We start from the raw sequence: 24,411 nt of genomic DNA, 5'->3' as shown, positions 1-24,411 counted from the left end.
TGCTTTCAATCTGCAGTTTCAGGAGCTTCGGAGGACCTTCAAAGGTCCTGAAATGGCTCTTGTGTACATGTGTATTGACACTATGAACAAATGTACAAGGATTTCATGGGTGAAGGTCCTTCTCAGTATAAAATTTGGTGGGTGGTTTAGAAAGCCATGGACCCCCTAGAAGGCTTGAGCCCTGGCTACCGCCCAAACAGCCTATATTATAATCCACCACTAACTACAGCTATATAATTGCCTAAATTTAAGCTACCATAGTTTAGTGACAGGTCTCCAGGTACAGGCCCCATAAAGATACAGAAAACTTCTAGTCTCGGTGTCCAAACTTTTTTTTACTCTGCACAAAATATGGCGGGGTTTTGCTTTAACATTCTCTTTACGCCTGGTATAAATATAGCAATGGATTCATAGTATGGTTTGGATACAAGACAAACCTACAGTTTTCTATGGAAACATGGTTATTATGAAGTCAGTGTTTAACATAAATCTCTTAAGAAGCACATGCCACATAGGAGATTCTCTTAGAGAACTATGTATAGTAGTGTTATGAACAATTATATTAATAAGCCCCCCTCATGCCATGTCTGCCTTAGTAAATACTTGTATTGTCATAAATTGAGAATTCTAGAACATTTGTTCTTATATATTTGTCTTGTACGGTTCCTCCAATAATTTCTCCTAGAGCAAATTGAATGAATAGGGTTTCCTGCACACGTGGCCAATCTCGGGAGTTTTGTTTTATTTTTTCACAGCCAATTTGTCTGGAATCCGTTTTTTGTACTATAAAATCTTATGAGTGATTTGTCACAATTAGTGCTGATGTTTTTATTACAGATCGGTCACATGGTGTGTTAAAACTACAGTCATGGGTACTGATGCGTTAAAAAGTTTTGCATTTAGTGCGGCAGTCTGATGTCCGTTTTTTGAGCGGTTGTGTGCATTTAGTCAGAACTGCCAACTGGGTGTAACCAAATGTGGGTGTGCCTCTGCACAGTCTGTCCAATCAGTGTTGTACAGGGACACGCCTCTTTAAAAAGGTGAATGGTAACGCCCAGTTGTCAGTTTATTCCTACATTTCTAGTAGGAATAAGAAAAGAACAGCACAATTATTATTAAGACCAGATGTTTCATGGGGAATACAATTATTTGCTCATATTATCGCAGTTTCATGGCATATTATAACATGCACAGAGCAAGGTCAGCCACTCCAAGATAAGCAGTAGAATATTGCACGCTTCATCCAGAGAAAGTGTTAGATTCTTATGTGGCGGATGGAACATGCACATTTCCTTCCCATTCACCTCCGTGTCTCCAGCAGACAGCGTTTCCCATGATCAGGGTTATTTCGGGGCACTAGAACAATAAGTAGATTCTGTTCGCTTGCAGCGGAGGAGAATGCAAGTCTGCCACTACCTGCCAACATCTGACAGCTCCTATCTAGAAGATTTGGCCAGGATATTTGCGGTCACAGACGACAGAACTAGTTCGCTTTGAAAATAAGAGTTTAGGATAAAAGGCATTTTATCCAGAAGTCGGAATACTATTGTTCACAGGCGATATCTTGACTGGGGTAGTGAATGGAGCCATTAAACCTCGCTGATAAGACAGAAGCTTATTTGAAATAAGTCATGAGAGGAGCGATTCATACAAATGACTGGTGCCGGCTTCACCCAGGCTGCTGTATTAGAGCTAATTACTGCTAAAAATCTGTCTCCATTTAGGAAATGCAGTCATTAAACCGGCCATAAAGTGGGATGTGCAACTAAGGCTGTGTTCACATGACATTACAGATTACATGCAGAAAAATGTTGGAAAACATGGCATTCTATTCAGAGCTATGAGAGATAGAAATGGTGATGCTGGCGTGAACCGAAACTTCATCTACAACTCATATTCTCACCTATATCTTTAACGGTCCGCATCTCTGGATCTATAACACTCCGAACCATAAATCTGATGTGATTTGAAGCATGTCATTCTTATCTGATTTGGCACACGAATCATTGGCTATAGATACTATAGAAGGCGATCTGAAGTGGCACTCACCTTCCAGCCTCTAAAAGTGACTAATCTCAGGCAAAAATAAAATGACTCTTCTCAGCACATTTGCATATGACTTTGGAATTCATTTATAGGTGGAACTGTGAGATACATAATATAGGGAATTGTAGAAGGGATATTTCATCATTTTTTAAATGAAATACATGACTTGTTTCCTATAATAACCATCTGCAGAGTAAAGAAATCCCATCTTTTCCCATAAAGTGATTGACCAGATTTCACATCAATGGCCTTGTTATGACACATGCACTTCCTGACTTCAGCATATCGGGACGAAACAGAGAATCTTTTGTTTGCGAGTAAATATCTTTGTGGCCTTGTGTGAATATTTTAAATTCCACCCGTAGTACATTAATGCACAGATGTAATCCTTACTCCATTTAATGATGCCCCATTCCAAATCCTGATTTATAAGTTGTGGCAAATACATGTATTAGCTATAAAACAATAATTCTTCTTTCTAAAAGATCTGTATAGTGATGTAAAATGACAACTGATTGCGACGTCAGGTCGACAGCCTGCAACTGCTGCTCTAACGGAGGAGGAGCTGTTGATTCTACATCACTGCTGAGGCTCTGTATACGAAGAACGGTAACAGGTGGTGTGGCTCTGAATCAGAACACTGAAGATGGTGGGTATTTGCTCTTTGTTATTTGTATACCACATGGGGACCTATGTTATGTCAGGTTGACATTGCCTGCAACTGCTGCTGTAGCGGATGAACAGCTAATGACACTATATCACTGATGCGACTCTATATTCAAGGAATGGTAACAGGCGGTGTGGGGCTGAATAAGAGCAATAGAGATGGCGGTTTAATGCTCTTTGCTATGTCAGGTTGACAATTTGCGCCTGCAACTGCTGCTGCAGCGGGTGAGCAGCTGTGGAGGGTCTGTCACCGCTGAGTCACTGAATACAAACAGTGGTAATGGCTGGCACTGAATCAGAGCTCTAGAGGGGTGAGGATAGTCTCTTTGTTAATTTTATTTCACCCTAGGGACCTATATTTAAAATCCCCTAATCCCTGACAAAGCTTTTAAAGTCAGCCAAACCAGCTGATTTGGGCAGGACCAGTTGACTATACACTGTGAATAGAGGTCTCCTGACCCAACGGAGGGCGTCAAGAGGAATATTGATTAGCAAAGTTACATTTCAATGCCTGATGTCATTTCTCAGGGGAGATAAAGCCGCCGCTAGATATGTCTGGCAGTAGTTTATCCCACTCTGGCTGTAAGAACACATACACATGCGGCCATGCATATGTATGGAAAGGGGGGGGGTGTGTGAAGGAATAGCTGTCTGCAGAATGAATGCTCAGCCAAAGAAGCTTATGGACACCATCAATTATTAATAAAATATACTAGAAGTCTGAATGTAATGTATCCATCTATATAGGGAGATTGCACATGCATTTATGTATTTAACACGGTTTAGAAACTGAAAGCTGAACTGTGACTGGTTGCTAGAGGCCACAGTCAGCAAGTTCAAGGACGTTGTCATAAATCTCTGTTCGCTGCCTAAAGGGGTTTGTGTAACCCTTTATCTGGAAATCAGTGGTGACACAAAATCACAGAACTCTACGTCATCCTATGGACTTCAAAAAAAAAAAAAAATCACACTCCGAAAAGGAAACAAATGGAGCAAATGTGGTGTATGTGCCATTAGTGTGAGTTTCAGTGATACTGCCCCTTTGACCTCTGCACAGACACATAAGGAAGCGACATATTGCAAGAAAACAGACCTCAGAGAAATTAACATGATACTGAGGATCACTTTACATGTCCTGCGTCTTCCCCCGATGTCTACACTCTGGGGAGGCTGAACTTGAGATGCACATTACACTTTAATCTAATATTACAATGTATTAGAATGTAACAATCAATGCAAAATTCAAAAAAATTAAAATAAAATGTTGCAATAGTTGCAACTTGTGTTTAAAGTAAAAAAAAAAAAAAACGCACTAATGTCCTTTGTCTGAGTATGGGCTTGCAGAACAAAGCCTAGGTCTGCCTCCTCGCACCTACTCCTAGCAGACAGATGTCGGCACAGCTACACCATCTGTTGCTAGGCAGAACGCGCTCATGGTGAGGAACTGCAACCTATGCAAAACGCAGGGACCAGGAGGACGCTATTCGCATACCTTGTCAGGGATTTTTACTGCAATTAACCTGAATCTTTTGTTCTTCATTAAACACCGGTTTCATGCAGGGTTTACTCGGTGTGAATGAGAAAAGACTCTAATTTTAGAGTAAAAGGTTTATTTGGTAATGTACATTTGCATGTTCTCAGTTGTCGTAGAATATATCATAACTATTGATTTGCATATTATATAAAAAGCCAAGCTGGGGAGCCATACTATAAATATCAGGTGTATGGAACATAAATGCCCAGTGTGAACGCAGAGAATCACAGGCCCATGACATGTGCCAATGAGACACCCTACCATAAAATGGCACAGGCACAGATCTGCGGCAACAAAAAATGTCTGACCCGTTCACAGTGTGATGTCACCACATCTATAGTACAGCATGATGGGATGTCATCAATTAGCAATAATATATATTTCATAAACAGTGTTGATTTTCTTAAATTTTTGCACAATCATAGTCCCAGTAATAAATCACATGCCAGATTGCATTGCAAAACACTTTGCCATGCCCCAGCCTTAGGGGCGAACAACTCCATCCTTCTATCACATGATGGAATACGCTACGAATATTTAAAGGGCTGGTAGAAAAACATGGCTGCATGCTTTACAAAAACAGCGCCACATCTGACCGTGGTTTGGGCCAGTATTGCAGCTTAGAGCTATAGAAATGAACACAGCTATTGCAATACTGTGTACGAGCATTGGTCATAAGAGGAGGCATTTTTTATATAATTATAATAATCTTTATTTATATATAGTGCCATTATATTTTGTCGAGGTTTACAAATTATGGGGGACATATAGACATTGAAATTGCTAAGTAAAAACATGGTCATATGAAACAATAGGAGTGAGGGCGCTGCTGAAAAGAACTTACAGTCTATGAGGATTATAAGAAAGAAAGAAGCCATGTTTCTCAAACTTTTGGCAACTGCTTTAATGTCAGACGTGATAATAATATAGAGCGCTATAAGATTAATTATCTAAAATATATTACGTATTCGGATCCTTAATGACTTACATGCATTTCAGCTATTTGGCTTGGTGTGGTTGACCACGGTTACATAATCTGACCATTAAATATTCTCAAAATACAACCCCCCACTTATTTTCTGCAAGACCGATCCCATGGTACGGCTGACATACTCTAGTATATTTCCAATATTTGCTGTATGCAAAGACACGAGTTTCTGCAGACCCTGCCATGCCCCCTCATACGTCATCACTGCTGGGATTCAATGGCTGCTTATACAAAGGCACCTATATCCTCCCTTATTTACCAAAAACTACAAAGACTGTGATCACTGAGCCAAGAGAAAATGAGACGGTAGTGAAAAGAATAGGAAGACTGCTCAGGTTATGGTGAGGTGGGAATAAAGAAACCGTAAAGTCCTCAGCTGAAAGAATGTGTGGTACAGCATTGGCTTCTTCAAGACGGCAGACAATGAGAACATGAAGTCACTCTGGTTTCTTCTGTGTAGATGTTCGGAAGCATAGCGTGCATCCATTCGAAGAAATGTCAAGTTCCTTGCAGATATTAGGGCAGGTACGAGCAGGTCTCTACTATGCTCCTCACGCTTTCATTCAACACTTGAGGCTTCCACAAGACAGGGCCTGCTCCCCACGCTTGGTGCACACAGCCAGGAAATAGAGGAGGAGGACCGGAGAGATGTGCCGCGTGGGATTAATATAAATCAAGGCTAGGCACTTCTCCCCATGGGCCATGGTGTCATTTCCAGAAGCCGTGTTGTGAAGCCTATGTGGCTGGTTATCTACATGGCTTTGCTCGCTCCCTAACCTCTGAAGAAAATATCTATCTTTGTGTATTTCCTCAGGTAAAGCTACATGTTAACTATCACAGGGAAACAAAACTTCCCCAATAATCAGAACCAAAAACCTACATCTCTATAAACTGAATGCAATACCTTACCCCATCTTTAGAGTGATCCTTAAAGCAGATGCATCCAACTGTGAAAATTAACCATGTACTGTTTGATGGATCGGTTCCCAAAGACGTTATTGTAATGAACCGTGCGACAATCAATTATAAAGTAGAGTATGTTCCTTTCTGCGCATCTTGTGCCTTAATGTATGAAGTGTCGGCACCACAATATTGGCATTTTCAGTCTGTGCACCAATTCATTAATCCTTTGCAGCACAAACTTACATCCAACTGAAAAATAAAGCACGGATCCGGCACCACCCTGCACCAAGATTAAGGAATACCCCTTTTTGTGTTTCCTAAACTGAAGCTAGCAATGACCCAAACTCATCATGGTCAAGCAAAAATTACACACAACGAGAATTAGCTTGTCTTCCATTTTATATAAACAAATTTCCATCCTAAAGGCTATTCAGGTGGCTGTGGCCCACTTATCATGTTAAAACCTTGACCCAATTTTCATCCACAATACATCCATAGAATATAGGTGTAATATGACCATTTGAATGCACTGACTACTACATTATGAATATTATTAGTGGCATCATATAGGCGTTTACACTAATTTGCAACGTCCCCTTTGAATTGTATATAGACACGTGTGAACAGATAGTAGTGTGCCGGTGCTGAACCAGCAGAGTATAATACTCCCACCCAGATGCATGTTCTCATACAACTGTGGAAATGCATTAATCAGACTGACAAGTGTGTATAAAGAGCCTATGGGTGAGCTGGGGGTATTAGTGCACACGTGCGCAGGCAGCAATACGAGGCGCAGCTGCTAAATAAGCTTCTCCCCCCTTCCCTCGCATATATTCAGCTCCTCCCCACGTCAGTCACAGCGCAGCAGCCATTGTGTGTCAGCCAAGTGGCACTTAATGAAGTCAGGGATTGAGAGGGGATGTTCATCAGGCCCTAGACAAAGGTGGGGGAGGGAATGAATAAATGGTTATGCAGCTCTTATCCTCAGCCCTCTGCTTATCCAATACAGGGAACACATCATTATTATTAAGCCTTATTTAAAGGCTAAATATCTCAAAAGCCAACGCACTAAACCCTCAGATGTAATGTATGGCCAAGGGTGATCGTGAGGAAATGATTAACCACCAGAGCTAAATATTACTTAAAACCCATTAGAAATATTGGTAATATTCTTTTACATAGTCTTTATATTATAGCTATATAGAAACTACACAAGATGTGATTGACTGCACAGGAGTCTGTACCCCATAGCCCTCCATGTGCTACCACTGATAGTGTTTGTGTATGCAGAATAAATTCATAGACACACAATCTGATACAGCATTAAGCCTCTGTGTGAAAGGCCACTACACCTAAAAACAAAAAAGAAAAAAAAAATGCTTTCGCTTGGACGTAGCGTGAACTTTCACCATCTCCATTTCTCCTTTCTGCTCTGTTCCCACCAGCCATGGATGAGGAAGAGGTTTCTTTGGGCGGTCTGATATTGTGTATGTAATGCTGTCCTTGCTGCCTAGCAAAATTGAAACTGGAACTGTTAAACATGCACAGATGCTCATGATAAGGACATAGTTTTACCATCACCATAGACAGGGGGCATCCTCTACACCTAGAGGAGAGGAGGTTCTACCGTCACCACAGACAGGGGACATCCTCTACACCTAGAGGAGAGGTGGTTCTACCATCACCACAGACAGGGGACATCCTCTACACCTAGAGGAGAGGCGGTTCTATCATCACCATAGACAAGGGCATCCTCTACACCTAGAGGAGAGATGGTTCTACCATCACCATAGACAGGGGACATCCTCTACACCTAGAGGAGAGGTGGTTCTACCATCACCATAGACAGGGGACATCCTCTACACCTAGAGTAGAGGTGGTTCTATCATCGCCATAGACAGGGGGCATCCTCTACACCTAGAGGAGAGGTGGTTCTACCAGCACCATAGACAGGGGGCATCCCCTACACCTAGAGGAGAGGAGGTTCTACCATCACCATAGACAGGGGGCATCCTCTACACCTAGAGGAGAGGAGGTTCTACCATCGCCATAGACAGGGGGCATCCTCTACACCTAGAGGAGAGGTGGTTCTACCATCACCATAGACAGGGGGCATCCTCTACACCTAGAGGAGAGGAGGTTCTACCATCGCCATAGACAGGGGGCATCCTCTACACCTAGAGGAGAGGAGGTTCTACCATCACCATAGACAGGGGGCATCCTCTACACCTAGAGGAGAGGAGGTTCTACCATCACCATAGACAGGAAGCATCCTCTACACCTAGAGGAGAGGAGGTTCTACCATCACCACAGACAGGGGACATCCTCTACACCTAGAGGAGAGGAGGTTCTACCATCACCATAGATGGGGGCATCCTCTACACCTAGAGGAGAGGAGGTTCTACCATCACCATAGACAGGGGGCATCTTCTACACCTAGAGGAGAGGTGGATCTACCATAGACAAGGATAGACAGTAAGAGCAGTGAGACTAAGGAGCTCTGTGGGGGATATTTATCAGGGCCGCTGGCGTAGAAGCCCTGAAATTATTGCAAATACTAACACTTGCGATTATTTTCCCCAATCCACACCAGAGGGGCATAAAGGGGGGGGGGGGGGGGGGCGCACGTTCCTGTCCCTAAGCCTGCGCACTTGCTACAGCCAGCGTATAATAAATAACACCCTATGTCTCTGGATAATGTGATGGCATTTCCTTTGTACATGGTAAAGAGGGGACTTGATGACTACATGAAGAATAAAAATATCACGTTTTTATGGGAGCAAAACATTGAGACTTTGAAAGTCAACATGATCCAAAATAATATAACCAGATCAGTTATGACTTATGGTATTTTGTCAGCTAATGACATCATGTAATGTATCAGCATGAACTAAAAGTTTCTATTAAGATCTATAAGAAATGTTATTGTATTACTCCCCTCTGATGTAATCTGAAGATCTCCGATATGTACTGGTGACCTGTTTCTATCTTACTTTCACAGAGGTGAAATGTGGCAAATGGAAAGCAAGAGCCTGTTGTCCTAGGAGCGTAGAAGAGGACGCTTGTGGATGATGTCTCTGGTAATATGTGCAAATATTTGCCCAGGTTGAGCAGTTTCACATAACTTAAACAGAACAAGGAGTAATAACAAGAACTTTCTACAAGTACGGTCAGGGATATGGTTTAAAGAGCAGCGTGACCTTTGAGGAAAACATATATACCGTATATATCAGGGAATGGCTTCAATAACAATCCTACATTAGCTTCTTTTAGCATAAGCCCTGTTCACATGATGGTGGATTTCAGATAGATTCTTCCTCAAAATTCTCAAGAAATCGATTCACAATCCGCCACCCATGCAAATGCAATAAACTTTTCCATGTACTCTTTCACATGTATTTACCTATATATTTGTCTGTGCCATGGAAAAAGACATGAAGTAGTAGTGGGTGTTTTCACATTGGCTTTTTTTTCTCACCGACTTGTGAAAAGAAGTTTTTAAACAAGTCCGTTGTTTTTCACGGATGCGGATCACGGAAGGCAATAGAAGTCATGGCTCCGCAAAACAAAAACTGTTGATAGGTCAGTTTTTTTTCACGGATGAGGCTGGAAAATCAAGTGTTATGTATTCTATCCAAAGTTCGTTTTTTGCTTTGTGGACTTGGAGACAAAACGGAAGCAAAACAGAGACACAACGGAAACAAAATGCCACTAATACGTAACGGACACGCAGCACGCACGCCAATGTGAAACTGCTCTTAGTCATAAATTATCTGGATATTACAATATAATGGGTTTGAAAAGTCACATTTCTGTGAAACAAATAACATGCAACATGGAACAGTTTTTATACAACTGTATAATAAGGAATTGATCTTTGTGCAGCTCCAGCATAGGGTTAATCTACATTGTGCAGAGGTGGCAAAAAGAAAAAAATGAAGTATATATTTATCATCTCTTTACTCAGTTTTATTAATAACCCCATGCAGGGTGAAGAATGTCAGGCATCTTTGGGAGGACAACGCTGTTGGTTTTTGACGAGGAATCCCTTATTAGCGGACGGAGTGTCCCATTATATCCAACGTCTGCCTAATTCATCCATTCACTAAAATAGCTCTGACTACACTTAGTTACTAGTGGTTACCCAGTGGTTGTTAGGCAAAAAACCTTTCTGCAGACAAAATGCTTTATAAATGTTTTAGTGCAGAAGCTGAAACATTGCAGGGGTTAATAAGGCTCCTGCTTCTTCAGCTGAAGTTTAGTTTGTTCTTTATCTGTACACTTAGTTTTCAAGGTGGATGTGCACTTGACTTTTGGACACTATGCCCCTGTGTGTAGTATGTGACTTTAGTTTATGCTTTATACCCTTTTTAGGCTTTATATGTATATACACACACGGCCGATTAGTTAAAGATCTGTCAGGTGTGAACATACCCCAATTGTTTGTAAACAATGTGATCATCTACCCTTTTCTTATCATATCTTGGTCAAATGTATGTTTATATTTATAGTTGCATGTGTTTATTCATGTGTAATAAGTCACTAGCGACAGGTATTGTAGCTCTGACCTACCTAGAGCTCAGCTCTGCATAATTCAGCTTTATGTCACATTCAGGACCTTTTAAAGGACACATAAATCCATCAGAGCAGTCCAGCCAGCTCCAAATCCTAACTATTTGACAGCAACTCAGAGATAGTCGGAAGTAGTGAATCTCTTGTATTTAGAAAACAAACAGGTTACTTTCTAACTATTTATCTGCCGCTAGAACAATACGTCATTGTAAAGTAATTATAGGCATTCTCAATGCTTAGCCAAATATAACTATTCTTTACCCAAGCGAAAGATATCAAGTGCCTTAGATAGCTGTCTGACAAAGACCTGTCTGGCCAACAGGTATTCCACTTGACAGTCCATATACAAACAAGACATGTATGCAAGTATTGTCGGACTGGCCCACCTGAGAATCAGAGGATCTTATGGTGGGCCCAGGTTCTGACTCAATACTGGAGAAAACTAGAAGAGATCCCAATTTGTAGGCTACTAGAGTTTGTTTCCAATGGTTTGATGGAAGGTGGGCCCCAGGATCATTTTATCCTGTCAGCCCAATGTACCCAAATCCTACACTGTCTGCATGTGTTCTCAATGAGGGAGAGGACTACTACTGGACAACTCTGGTGGGGCACCTCTGGAGGTTACTGGCAGCATGGAATTCCCTTTTGAGAAACATGCAAGTTCTTGGCGGGAGCCACGACTAGTGTATAGGCACCTTTATTCCCTTAGGAAGATGTTGATAAGCAGTCAGAGGACCAATTACACCTCTGCTGCTGCTTACCTCTCCGAGAAACAGAGGATCAAGTTGCAATCCAACCTGTCTGTCACCTTTCTTTAAAAGGGCAGCATAGACCATTGATAGATCCTGCCTAACCAACGACCATGCAAAATATATGAAAGCTGAAGAGAACTCATAGATGGCCAAAATCTTACTAATACATTACAGAATGCAAGATATTCAACTATTAGTTACAATAGGTTACAAAATATACATGAGAAGTGCTTGAAAACATACGTAATAACTAATTTTTGTCTTAAAAGACATCAAAAGGAAAGGAAACAGAATGGATGTCAAACTTTCTAATGTCATTAGACGGTCTCTGAAAAATACTCATTTCCTCATTTTAAAGGATTACACAGCAGTAACCTACTTCTTAATCAGTGGCCGATCTGAAGCATGAAAGTCCTTCTCCTCCCTGACAACATTAAGCATGAGGTGTATACCTGGGGGGCATAAGGGAGGATCCCGGTGAGGAATTAGAGAAGATTGTAGTGTTACTCACTCCTAACATGCCTGGAACTTTACCAGTAATCTGCAGGTACAACATCCCTTACTACATACTTACACACCTTGTAAGTCCATCCCATAGACTGGGGGTCATCTCCCACCACTCCCGCACACTGACCATTACATAAACTTTGGTGCACCAGCCCAAAGACACAATACATAATTTTATCCCAATGCAGAAATCTGGGTCAGAGACAAATGCACGGATCAGGAATGACAATACAGTATAATGAAAGATGTTACATAATACTAATGCTAATTATGGAGTATTCCACTTGTAAGTTATAGGAAGTGTGAAAACTTAGTACTACCTGTGTCTGTATTAGCTGTATGTCCTTATAGCTAGATGGGTAGGTCCCATTCAGTGCCCCCAACAAAGCTTTGGTCATCTTTTGGGATATTTCATCATTTATCCACAATGTATGAATAGATATACTGTGCAGTGACCCATCACAGACCATTACTCTACACTGGGTAAGTGACTCTTTAACTGTCCTAAAGCACAAATCTGTGCCTATCTCCATTCCTCGCGCGTTATGTCACAATGCACACAATGTAACCATGTCAAGAGCTTGCAATCAAAGCCGATTAAAAAAGTGAAAAAGAGGAATCCCACTGGCTACAGCGTGCCCGGGGGGTAGCCCTGGCACCACAGATGAGATATTTTGGCCGTTTTACAAGCTGAAGAGCTGAGGACACTGTAAATCCTCCTGACTGTAAGAGGCAGCAGGGATCTGAACAAAGGATTAAGGTGAAGGGCGCAGAGCCCCTTGTTGTGGACACGATTCACCCATTTCCCCCACATTGATGTGCATTTCCCCAGCTTCCCATCACAACACATACACTTTCCAGCCTTGTGTTTATTGACAACCGGTAACAATGTAACACAATGAGCCTCCTGCTGCTCCATTCACATCTTTGCATTGACATTCATACAACCTGCCTCCAAATACAAGGGCTAGCACTGCCCCTGGCTCCTGGGGGGTTACTGGAAGGGGGATACGTCAGTACATGACCGGCAGGTGGAAATCTGTCCATAGACATCAAGATTATGGATCAGCATTCAGAGGATAATCTACGTTATTGGCCATGTGGCTGCCAGTGTTTTTTTTTTTAAACAAAAGTTTTGTCAAGGTTAAGCCAAGTTTGCAAGTTATCCCTATACACATGTAGGGGGTACGTGATGGGGGGGGACCCCGATTGATCAAAAAATACAAAAATCCCCTGTATCGCATGTGTTGCCCATTTTGTCCTATAGAGTTTAGTGCATGGTACATGCTGCTCCATTTGGATGGGGGTACAAGAGACCCCTGTTCCTGTTACCAATGGGGGTGCCAGTAATCAGACACTTATTACTTCTAAACTTGGCACATTTAAGGTTAAGGATAAATGTCTAACTAACAAAAAAAAAAGTGCACCGTTTTATCTTGTAGTTCTTTTTACGCAAAAAAACACCACATCAATGACAGGCAGCAAACAAAACATACCCGCACATGGCTTACATGGCACACCACCATGGCAATGCCCAACACAGTCTAGGCATGGTTGTGTTAAATTGCCTGGAATAACACAACCACATTATATTTTTATACAAAATGTCGCAATGGGATGGTCTTGTCACCGCCAAAGCCTTAATGCATGCCCAGCATACTCCCGGCATGGAAAGCGGGTGCCCAGTATAGAGGCGCTGGCACAATGAAAGGACTATACAGAGTTGTCACCTCCCCTTCTTGCTTACCTGAGGAACTCTTGCAGGCAGGTGTCACAGAAGCGGTGCCCACAGGTGGACACTTGCACAGGTTCTCTCATGGCCTTGCCACATAGTGGGCACACAAACTTGCGCCGGAGCTTCTCCAGGAACTTGTAATCATAGCCTGGCATCTTGTAACTGGGAGAACACAGGGATCAGAGGAGAGGAGGGAGGTGGCTGGCACGTCCAAGGTCGCCTGTGTCACTTGCCACTTCCACCTACAGCTGGGGGCATCAATAAAGTAGGTGCCAGCTCCAGTACCAGGGTGCAAGGTATCCAAATATGAGTGGAGCAGGGGGTAGGATCCGGGTGTTCTCCCCAGCCTCAGCTCCTTGCAGCTGTCTCTCCCAGCACTTGCTCTGTCTGCTCCAGCTCAGCTGCTCAAGGTACATCCAGCCCAGCCTGGCCACCCCTCCTCCCCGAGGCTACAGGGAGGAGACTGAGTGCACACTTTACTGGCCCTCCGACAGGTGGCGCTGCGGAGCCGGCTCACAGCACAGAACACAGGGACCAGCTCCAGTCTGCAGATGGCTTCTTCTGATTCCATTCTGATCTGATCGATTTCTATTGTTATAATAAAGAAATAAAGAATCAGAAGTAAATGAATGGTCTCATGCTGATAACATGACATGCACTGAGCTGCCCTGCCATAGCATTACATTACAACAGAGCAATCTGGCACACTATGGAAATTTCACTGGTCACCAATAAAATATGATTTAAAGGGTTAAATAAATTTTGGGCACTTGAGAAAAAATATCAAAGTGCATACCAAACAATATCTGTGCATAAAAACTGGCATGGAAGTGGGCACACAGGCAATTTTTGTTTGAATAACCAGTGTTTTTAAAGGGTTTAATTAGTTTGGGCCACTTCCTATTTTATATTTAGGTCTGTTCTGCCTGACCCAAACAGGTTCTGAGAATAAAACTTATCATCAAAACAGAAGGTTTGATTGGAATAAGTAACTGGTGTTTTTAAAGGGTTAAAAAGTTTGCACCCACTGATTTCATGCTGCCGACATATACACAGGTAATGACACCTGTATATTACCTGTATAAAAAGCACTTAAATTCAGTATGGATCAAATAGGTTATGGACATAAAAACTGGCATCAGAGTGGGCACCCAAAACATTTTACTCATTTGAATAAGTAACTGGTGTTTTTTAAGGGTTAAATTAGCTAGACCCCCCTGGCAACAGATACACAGCAATGCCCCAAATTTCACCCAAATTCAGTCTAGCCCGTACAGGTTCTTGGCATCAAAGTGGGCACTCTGCCACTTCGCACTTTGTAACTGTGTTTTTAAAGGGTTAACTTATAATGGGCAACCAATATTGCACTAGAAACCCACACAGGATGTTATCCTATGTCACATTTAGTTGAGCTTAGTTTGACCTGAATAGATTTTAGATTTAAGAACTGTCATCAAAGTAGGCATATGGCTAATTTTACTTACTGTATTTATATACAGGCAGTCCCCGGGTTACATACAAGATAGGGTCTGGAGGTTTGTTCTTAAGTTGAATTTGTATGTAAGTCGAAACTGTATATTTTATAATGGAAGTTCTAGACAATTTTTTTTCTTTTGCCCCAGTGACAATTGGAGTTTCAAAATTTTTGCTGTAATTGGACCAAGAATTATCAATAAAGCTTCATTACAGACATCTTACAGTTGATCATTGCAGTCTGGGACTATCGTAAAGCATCCAGAGAGCTTCACCAGAGGTCACATGGGGCAGAGGGGTCCGTCTGTAACTATGGGTTGTCTGTAAGTCGGGTGTCCTTAAGTAGGGGACCGCCTGTACCAGTGTTAGGGGCTAGGATACTCTGGCTCCCTTATGTTACACCCTCAACTTAAATAGTGATAAACCATATAAAATTCAGGTCACTCCAGTGTAAACTGTTTTGGGTATAAAAGTGGGCACCAGGGGCAGATTAAGACTGCGATGGGTCCTGGGCTGTGTGAATATTATTGCCCCTACAAGTCTGGAATCCCTTCCTACATTTGGTACTAGAATCACACTTCTTGGGAAACGGAGGATGCATTTTTTCCTCCTGCTATCAATCTGAGGTTTCTGGACCTTTGGTGGACCTTCAAAGGTCTTGAAATGGCTCATGTGTATATGCATATTGAGAGCAAGGACACAAGGATTTCTTAGCAATAGTATAACATTTGGTGGGTGGTTTGGGTGGCCATGGGCCTCCTAGGAGACTTGGGCTACAGCCCAAACAGCCCATATTACAGGCGGTCCCCTACTTAAGGACACCCGACTTACAGACAACCCATAGTTACAGACGGACCCCTCTGCCCCATGTGACCTCTGGTGAAGCTCTCTGGATGCTTTACTATAGTCCCAGACTGCAATGATCAGCTGTAAGATGTCTGTAATGAAGCTTTATTGATAATTCTTGGTCCAATTACACCAAAAATTTTGAAACTCCAATTGTCACTGGGGCAAAAGAAAAAAAATTGTCTAGAACTTCCATTATAAAATATACAGTTTCGACTTACATACAAATTCAACTTAAGAACAAACCTCCAGACCCTATCTTGTATGTAACCCGGGGACTGCCTGTATAATGCACTACTAGTGGGCATGCTTAACATAATAAAAAAAGGCATAAAATTGTTCTTGTCATTAAAGGAAACATGTCAGCAATGGTACGTAGGGAAGATGAGGGGCACCTTTTATCCAGGTAACAACCCCATTAAGACAATTTAAAAAAACCCCGGGTTTCTATGTTCTATATTATATGTATTGGTCTGCACGGCTTCCACTGTTACATAAGATGGATGTGGAGACTGACACAAATTGCAGCAATTTTTACACTTTAGGATCCCTTTCTGTCAAAGTGCTGATTTTATAAAAGCCCTCCAGTCATTTGTTTCAAACTCTGTATCATATTTTATAGTCATTTTACCCCCGAGATCCAATAAGCTTCGCAGCAGTTTTTGATGCCGCCAACAGACTTGAGAGATTTTTGTGACATGAAATCTTATATAAAGTATTAAGAAGAAGAGTAATAATTCATCTAATTATATGACACACGTCGGATTCTCTCTGGAGTTTCTTTGCTGTTGGTATTTTTACAATCAGTTGAAGGTGAAGTAGTTGTAGGGTATAATAGCTCTACAACAAAGGAGGAATGGGGGCAACACAAGGAGTATATCGCCCCCTGCCTGACTCACATTGCAGGCTCTGATACTGTGCACAGCAATGTGGGCTCTTACATCTGTGTACATCATTGTTCATTGCCAGGTGGGAAGATTCATCATTAGAAAGAACACGTCAAGGAATAAATGACATTTAAAGTCTCAAATTGATAGAAATAGGCTGGATTTACTTATAGTTTTCTGGGGGGAAAAAAAATGTTGTGTTATGTAACACATTCGGTCTTGCTGCAGAATTTCTTTAGAACCGTATGTCAGAAGACAAAATTAATTTATTCTCATGCCCCCTATGTAAATTCTAACCACAGACCCCTATATTAATCTCACATATAGATAGATAGATAGATAGATAGATAGATAGATAAAAAGTAGAAGATCCAGAGCAGCACAGCTAGCGGTGGGTGCAGTAGCCGGTGATCCCTTGGCCAGGGTCTCCAATATAGGTTCAGTGAAGAGGCAGCACTCCTTGTAGTAGTGAAAGGGGTTAAGCTTTATTCCATAAAAAGCGACGCAAGGAGTGCTGCCTCTTCACTGAACCTAGATAGATAGATAGATAGATAGATAGATATAAGAAGTGCATCTAATGTCTATTGGGGTCTCCTGACTCCCCCTAAAGTCGGATATTGAGAGGATATGAGAGGATGAGTCTCTTTCTCCCACTCTATTTACTACATAGGTATTTCTTGGTTCAGTGTATGTATATAGTGGAGTTTGGCTAACAGCATCTAGAAGGGTTTGTCCCAAGTTTTTAAGTTATCCCCTATCTCAGTGGTGGCGAACCTATGGCACGGGTGCCAGAGGTGGCACTCGGAGCCCTCTCTGTGGGCACCCAGGCCATCACCCAGCACAAAGGTCACCATTCAGGACTCCTCCTCCTGCAATCACAGGCAGCCCAGAACGTACCATGTTCAGCACTATATTAAAGTGACTTGAATAGTAAGGGAGGAGCAAGGAGGAGTGGACAGAGCTGGATTATCATTGAAGCCCCTTCTCAGGGCCTGTGATTCATCCTGTGAAGGGGACCTTAGAGGGAAGCTACAATAATAATCCAAATTTCTCCATCTTTCGACTGGACGCCAATCTGTGACACAGCAGGGAGCAATAAGTTACATTAAACTGGCATTTAGCACTTCGAGAAAAATATGTGGCTTTCGGTTGTACTTTGGGCACTCAGTCTCTAAAAGGTTCACCATCACTGCCCTATCTACAGGATAACAAGGCGATGCTGTGATGACTGCTGGCATGAGGACAGCACTTCCTGTGATCTGGACAAAGGGGGTCCAGTTGTCACTAATAGGTGGAGCGGCAGGACAACCATGTCCTGCTGCTCCTTTCATAGTACAACACTAAGCTATTTCTGTCACTCCCTTAAAATTGGATGGAGCAGGATTGCATCCCATTTGTAACAACAGAACCCCCGCTTCTCGGGATCCCTTGGATTCCTGTTTTTGCGATTAGTGGAGGTCCCAGCAGTCGGACCCTTACAGATAACTTAAAATCTGAACTTATTAAGCATATGGCTGGCTTTAGTACCCAAAGAAAAAAAAACAGGTATTTACTTAACTTTTCACACTCTCACTCTTTCCTGTCCCCTGGGCCCTGGCATCATGCGGGCCAAGTCCAGAAGGGCCTCAAGGGGCATCCTGTACCCTGTGTATGCACAGTGTAAGGATCCCTGTCTGATCACAAGGAGTACTACTTGGGAAACACTGGATTAGATGTTTTGCCTATAAACAATGCATGTTTCTTCTGTGTAGTTTAATGTTCTTGCCATCAAAAAACACCAAATGTGCCGAAAGGGCCGAGATGTCTTGGTATGGCTGCAACTTAGAAACTCCGGAAAGCAAACTCTCATAGAATCTTCCTAAACAGCCATAAAATACCTACACATATTACTGTGATTTTACACTTTTGTGCTGAAAACGAATAAATATTTAAGGGATTGTAAGAAATATTTTTAAAATGATTAGAAAATCCTGGGTAAGGGTACAAAATTCAGCTCATTCTTAGGCTGACAATACATGTCATGTCAAGTGTCACCTGTCCACTCAACTTCAGACGGCTCCATGAATTTTTGGCACAGGCTCTCAATGGGATCTGTCAAATAACTGAAGAAGCTCTTTTTGTCTGATTATCACAAATATCTCTAACTTCCCTCATGAAAGGCCGGGTCTACACATGGACAATTGCAAATGTCAGTCACAGTCATTTGACTTGGGTGTTACTCTTTTCAACCCATGTTATTCCTCTTAGAGTCACATGAAAGTTGTTTGTATCAGTATATTGCTATGGACTGCGGATGTCACAAAACGGATCTATATCTAAAAACATTCTACTTTATATTAAAGAGAATTTAAATATTACTATACTCCCCCATCCTAAGAATAGAAGCCATGACTCTGCAGGGAAGCAGGGACTCCTTACATAATATATCACTATGGTGCCATCCCTGACACAGTGTTTGGTCCATGAAATCCAGCCACCGCATGCTTCATGATTTACGGACCGAGTACTGTGGTTTGGTATTCAGACATGCTTTTCATGTCCAATTACGATTAGAGATATTTTTTAGGTGAGGGTCTCCAAACCCATCTGCAAGAGTTGTAGAGTGAATTCCAAATTGGTGATAAAAATATCTCTAACAGCATATTGACCCATTGTTTTCTATAGTCTAATTAAGACATCCGTTTTTTTCCCACAGATATATCACTGCATTCGAACAATGGACTTCAATAGAAGTCAATGGGTCTGCAAAAAATAAGAAACCAACATCTAATTGTGTCCTCTAATATTTGTCCTTCTTTTCTTTTTTTTTGCAAACATGATAATAAAAAGAATGCAGAAACAGTACTGACACAGCGCAGACTGAAAAACGGATGCCATATCTGAAGATGTGAAACAAACACATACCTCTATGCCTGAATAAGGCTTTGGACTTTTGTATAACTCCATTGATCCAGAAGCAGACCAAAGGTTAGATTTTTGGTTATTGTCCTGTGCAATCAATAGAATGATTGTAGCATCATGGGTGACAAACATGAGGTTGGCTTCCACAGCCTTGTATTCTGTGTCATCTTCTCTTGTGACCATTCATTGCTAATACCACCAAGACATATATACCATAGCCCCACTAATATCACTGTCATACACCATAGATCAGGGGGCGCATACGAATTTGGAATAGTTTTAGAAGTCCAGACTAATTAACTTAACTCGGTTCTACCCAATACCTAATGTCCCCACTTATTATGCCCCCATTCATAATGCCCCCTCTCATTACACCCCCATTCATAATGAGCCCTTTCATTATGCCCCGTCTCTCATTAAAAACCCATTCATAATGCCCCCTCTTATTATGCCCCCATTTATAGTGCCCTTATGCCCCCTTTTATAATGCTCTCTCCATTATACCCCAATTTATAATGCCTCTTCTCCTTATGTCCCCTTTTATAATGCTCCCTCTATTATTTCTCCATTTATAGTGCCCCCTCTCATTATGCCCCTTTTTTAATGCCCCCTCCATTATGTCCCCATTTATAGTACTATCTCTCTTTATGCCCCCTTTTATAATGCCCTCTCCCTTATGTCCCCATTTATAGTGCCACCTTTCTTTATATCCCCCTTTATAATGCCCCCTCCATTACGTCCCCATTTATAGTGCCCCCTCCATTTTGTCCCCATTTATATTGCCCCCTCTCCTTATGCCCTCTCCTTTATGTTCCCATTCCATCCTAATACTGCCATGATTGCAAAAACAAGAGTTTCCCCAATATCTTCTATCTTATATGTATGTCCCAAGTGGAGGGGACCTGGAGAAAGCTATCTAGATTTCTATAATATCACACAGACAAACCTTGAGGTAAAGAATATGTGTTTTTGTCATTCATACTTGGTTGTAAATTTGGGTGCAGGGTCTGTTTTTGTCGCCCAAATCATGCTATAAATTACACTAGGATGTTAGATTGTGGCACTAGGGGTTAATGAATTTACGCAGCACCAAAAAGGTTTAGAACTGTCTCCACATTTATGATAGTCAAATAGAACTCCATAGACCAGTGTGTTACAAAAATTGCGCCAAAAGCAGTGTTGGGAGACTAGAAGCACAGGGAAGGTATTGAGATTTTTCAATTTGCGCCCAAATTGTGGGCCCATAAATAGTAAAAGAAGGTGCGTTGGAAAAGGACAAGTATTGTGCTGCCAACACTGATGCAGCAAGGCAAAATAAAAAAAAAAAACACCAGTTTTGGTGATTAGTCAATAATAAACACCCCCCTCTATATAAGGAAATCTTGGTTTCTAATGACACATAACATGGAGCACTCAGTAAAACATAAGATGCATCAATGAAGATGTAATTGTTTGTAAATTAACCAACATTTTGGATGCAGTGAATATACCCAATGATACATGGTACATGCATTTTTCCATCTCTCACATAGATTGTAGTCACTCATTCCACTCCTTCCCGCTTCCTGCAAGCTAACCTGAAAACATGGTATGAGTAGATTATTGAGTAATACTGTAGTTAGGTTGCATTATATTTTTGGTATGGTTAAAAACACATTCCGGAAAATACTCCTGGAAAACTAATGAGAGGGCAGACTGAGTCATATGACGTCCTACACCTGACCTCTTGGGTAAATCAAGGGCTTTTTTTACACAAAAACAAGGGGATTCATTGAATGTTTCATGAATAGACACATAACTAGACACTTATTGTCAGTGTAATTGCGCAGCTTTGGAATATTACACAGTATGATGATGCTAACATCCATCACACATAAGAGATTATATTGAACCATGCAATGTATTCTATGCAATATCAAAAATTAAAAAGTGCTGTTTTACAATATAATTTTTGCTGAGATATAATTTAAGGCTATAGGCTCAAAGCTGGAGGCTGAACTAGTAGAGCTAAATACACAATGTAATGGGCTTAACATGGATGATTGGTCCTGCCAACATACTAAGCGTTTGGCTTAGTGCTTAACCCAAAAGCCTAAGAGATTCCTTGCCATTTACCATTTAACCCTATACAAGGTTCTGGACCAATCTGCAGAATATCCACAGATCACTACCCCAGAAATAGTCTATTTAGCAATGGCTGATGTGATAATAAGGAGACATAACAGGTGACATCAGGACTCCGTACCAAGGCAGCAGTCATGGTCAAGGGGAGTACAGTCACACCAGTATATATATATTTACCTATAAAAAAAATCTCCTCCAAAGTAAAGTGAAAATGAGAAGAGTCATATTTGTCTGATAAGAGTCAATTTTATCGACTGCAAGGGGACTGTCACTTCAGATCTCTCCTGTAGCCTCTAAATATGACTCATCTCAGGCAAATATGAATCTTTTCCGCTTGTTTTGACATGACATGAGGCAATATTTTATAGGTAAATGGGTTGATATTTCACATAACAGAGGAAATTCTAGAACATTTCATACACAACAAGAAAGTGGTTTAATGGGGTAAAATCTGGTCCCAGTTTCCCTTTATGTAAGATAGTAGATGTAATTGAAAAATGGATATCAGGGAAAAGCCCAGTTTAGAATTCATCAAGAACCAAAACTGATGTGGGGTAGGTTCTTAAAAATCCAATGAAATGGACAAAACACCACTTAAAAGATGTAGTAATGAGTAGTCTTAGATGATTTGGGATAATTTGTTGATGTTCCAAGCAATTGGACTCCTACCATTGAAATCCATCATGATGATCATAGATCCAGGTACTGTGGTATTGTCTTATATTTGTTATCTATGGCCTTGATCCTTCTAAAATCAAGTTCCTTTGTGCTTCAGCTTCACTGGCTGTTAATGTGTGTAAGGAGCACTCCCCCTTCCCACTGTGTGAGGTAACAGCAGGTAGAGGAAGGAGGGAGGAGGTGCTGAGTGAGCAGGGGGAGTTCAATAACCTGTGAAGCCACAGCACAGAGGGGCTCTGGTAACTCCCCTCAGAGCCCTTCTGACTCATTGTCATTATTAAAACAGTTGATTTTAGAATGATAGAGGCAATGGATAGCAAATATAAGAATATTAGCAGAGTCACAGTGCTTAGTGTCTTTGGTTTATCCATGATTGATTTTCAAATTAGATTTATTTTTAAGATCATGTCTCATAAAAGTAACATCCACTATTTACAGGGTTTGAGGATAAGTTATAGATTGCAGGGGTTCAGTTCTCTGAAACCTCTGCCAAATAGGATAATTGGGGGCTGGAAGACCCCCTTTACATGAAGTGTTTGCAATAAAGTTTTTGCTACAGTGCTCCTGGGAAGTCTGAAAAACATCCGCAGCATCATCATTGGTTCGGACTACATAATAACAATTTCAGAACCAAAGACCCTTATTATAGTTTCATGAGGTAAAACTGTTCTAGTTTCCCATGGAAACCAATCAGAGCTCAGCTTTAATTTTATAACCAGCTGTGGGAAAATGAAAGCTGAGCTCTGATTGGTTTCCATGGACAACTAGAACAGTTCTGCTCTAGGAGACTACAGATAAATCTCCCCTTGTATATTGACTATGCAGCATCAACTCCAAGTTTCAGTAGGCCCCTTGGCGACGGAACCTCAGTAGGTCCCTTTGAAGTGTACTCACTTGTCGGCATTAAAAAATTCTGAAACTAAAACAGTCCTGTTCACTAACATATTCCCTAGTTTATCATGCTAAGCAGCCCACTCATGGTTATTTTATATAAAGCCCCCTCACCCCTTATGGATTGCTTATTTACAGACTTAAAGGCGTTTTCCACAAAGAAAAGTTAGGCCCGTTTCACAGGATAACTTGCTGATCAATGAGAGTCTCAGTCCATTGGCGCTCGACAATTTCCGTCAGCACCATAGAAATTAATGGAGCAGAACAGGCATGCGCAGCTGTCTGCTCCATTAATCTGACGGAGCGACGAGGGGTACGATGGACCGCTCATTTTCGTGATCTCAGGGGTTCTCAGTACTGAGACCCCCACTGATCAGCAAGTTAGGCCCTATCCCGTGGATACGGCCTAACTTGTATTTGTGGGAAAACCCCTTTAAGTGCCTCCCACCCAGCAGCTCTGGGCCCTGGATATGCCCAGTGGTGGTACCGGCCCGAGACCTTCACGACAGAATGCAGTTAAATGGACCAAAACTGGAAAATGCTGCACTTAACTCTTTCAACAGGTGCCAAGAATTGCACCCCACAATCTCATATTGATGACCTTTTCCTATCCATAACCTCAATGTTCTCATGCTAAAAAACCCTTTAATTTCTCCTATAAGAAAATACAAGTGCCCTGCGTTCCCTCTTATATCTCTAGGTATTTGTTACTATCCCTATGAAAAAAGGTTAATAATTAATCAAATATTATTTGTATGATAAAATACATATGACATCCAGTAGATTCTGAGGATACATTACCAGTAGGTGGATATTCTTGCAGGAAGTGAAATATAAACAAGAGGGTTGGGTAGGTGAATGTAGAGAAGCGCGGGTGTGTAGCCTATGATTACCTCTGAAAAGATCCT

General features: G+C 41.6%; 1 protein-coding gene across 1 annotated transcript in view; it reads right to left on the bottom strand.

Annotated features, from left to right (window-relative positions):
* Positions 1–14,145, bottom strand: part of TRAF4 (TNF receptor associated factor 4) — a 31,094-nt gene extending 16,949 nt beyond the window's left edge. Inside the window, exon 1 of the mRNA XM_072138273.1 lies at positions 13,716–14,145. Coding sequence (XP_071994374.1) covers positions 13,716–13,858 — 143 coding nt within the window. The 5' untranslated portion in view covers positions 13,859–14,145. The remainder of the gene's footprint in view (positions 1–13,715) is intronic.
* Positions 14,146–24,411: the final 10,266 nt, after the last annotated feature.

The sequence above is a fragment of the Engystomops pustulosus genome, chromosome 2 (assembly GCF_040894005.1).
Source record: "Engystomops pustulosus chromosome 2, aEngPut4.maternal, whole genome shotgun sequence".
Lineage (NCBI taxonomy): Eukaryota > Metazoa > Chordata > Amphibia > Anura > Leptodactylidae > Engystomops > Engystomops pustulosus.
The sequence above is the reverse complement of the archived record's forward strand: the minus strand, read 5'-3'. Positions and strand labels throughout refer to the sequence as shown.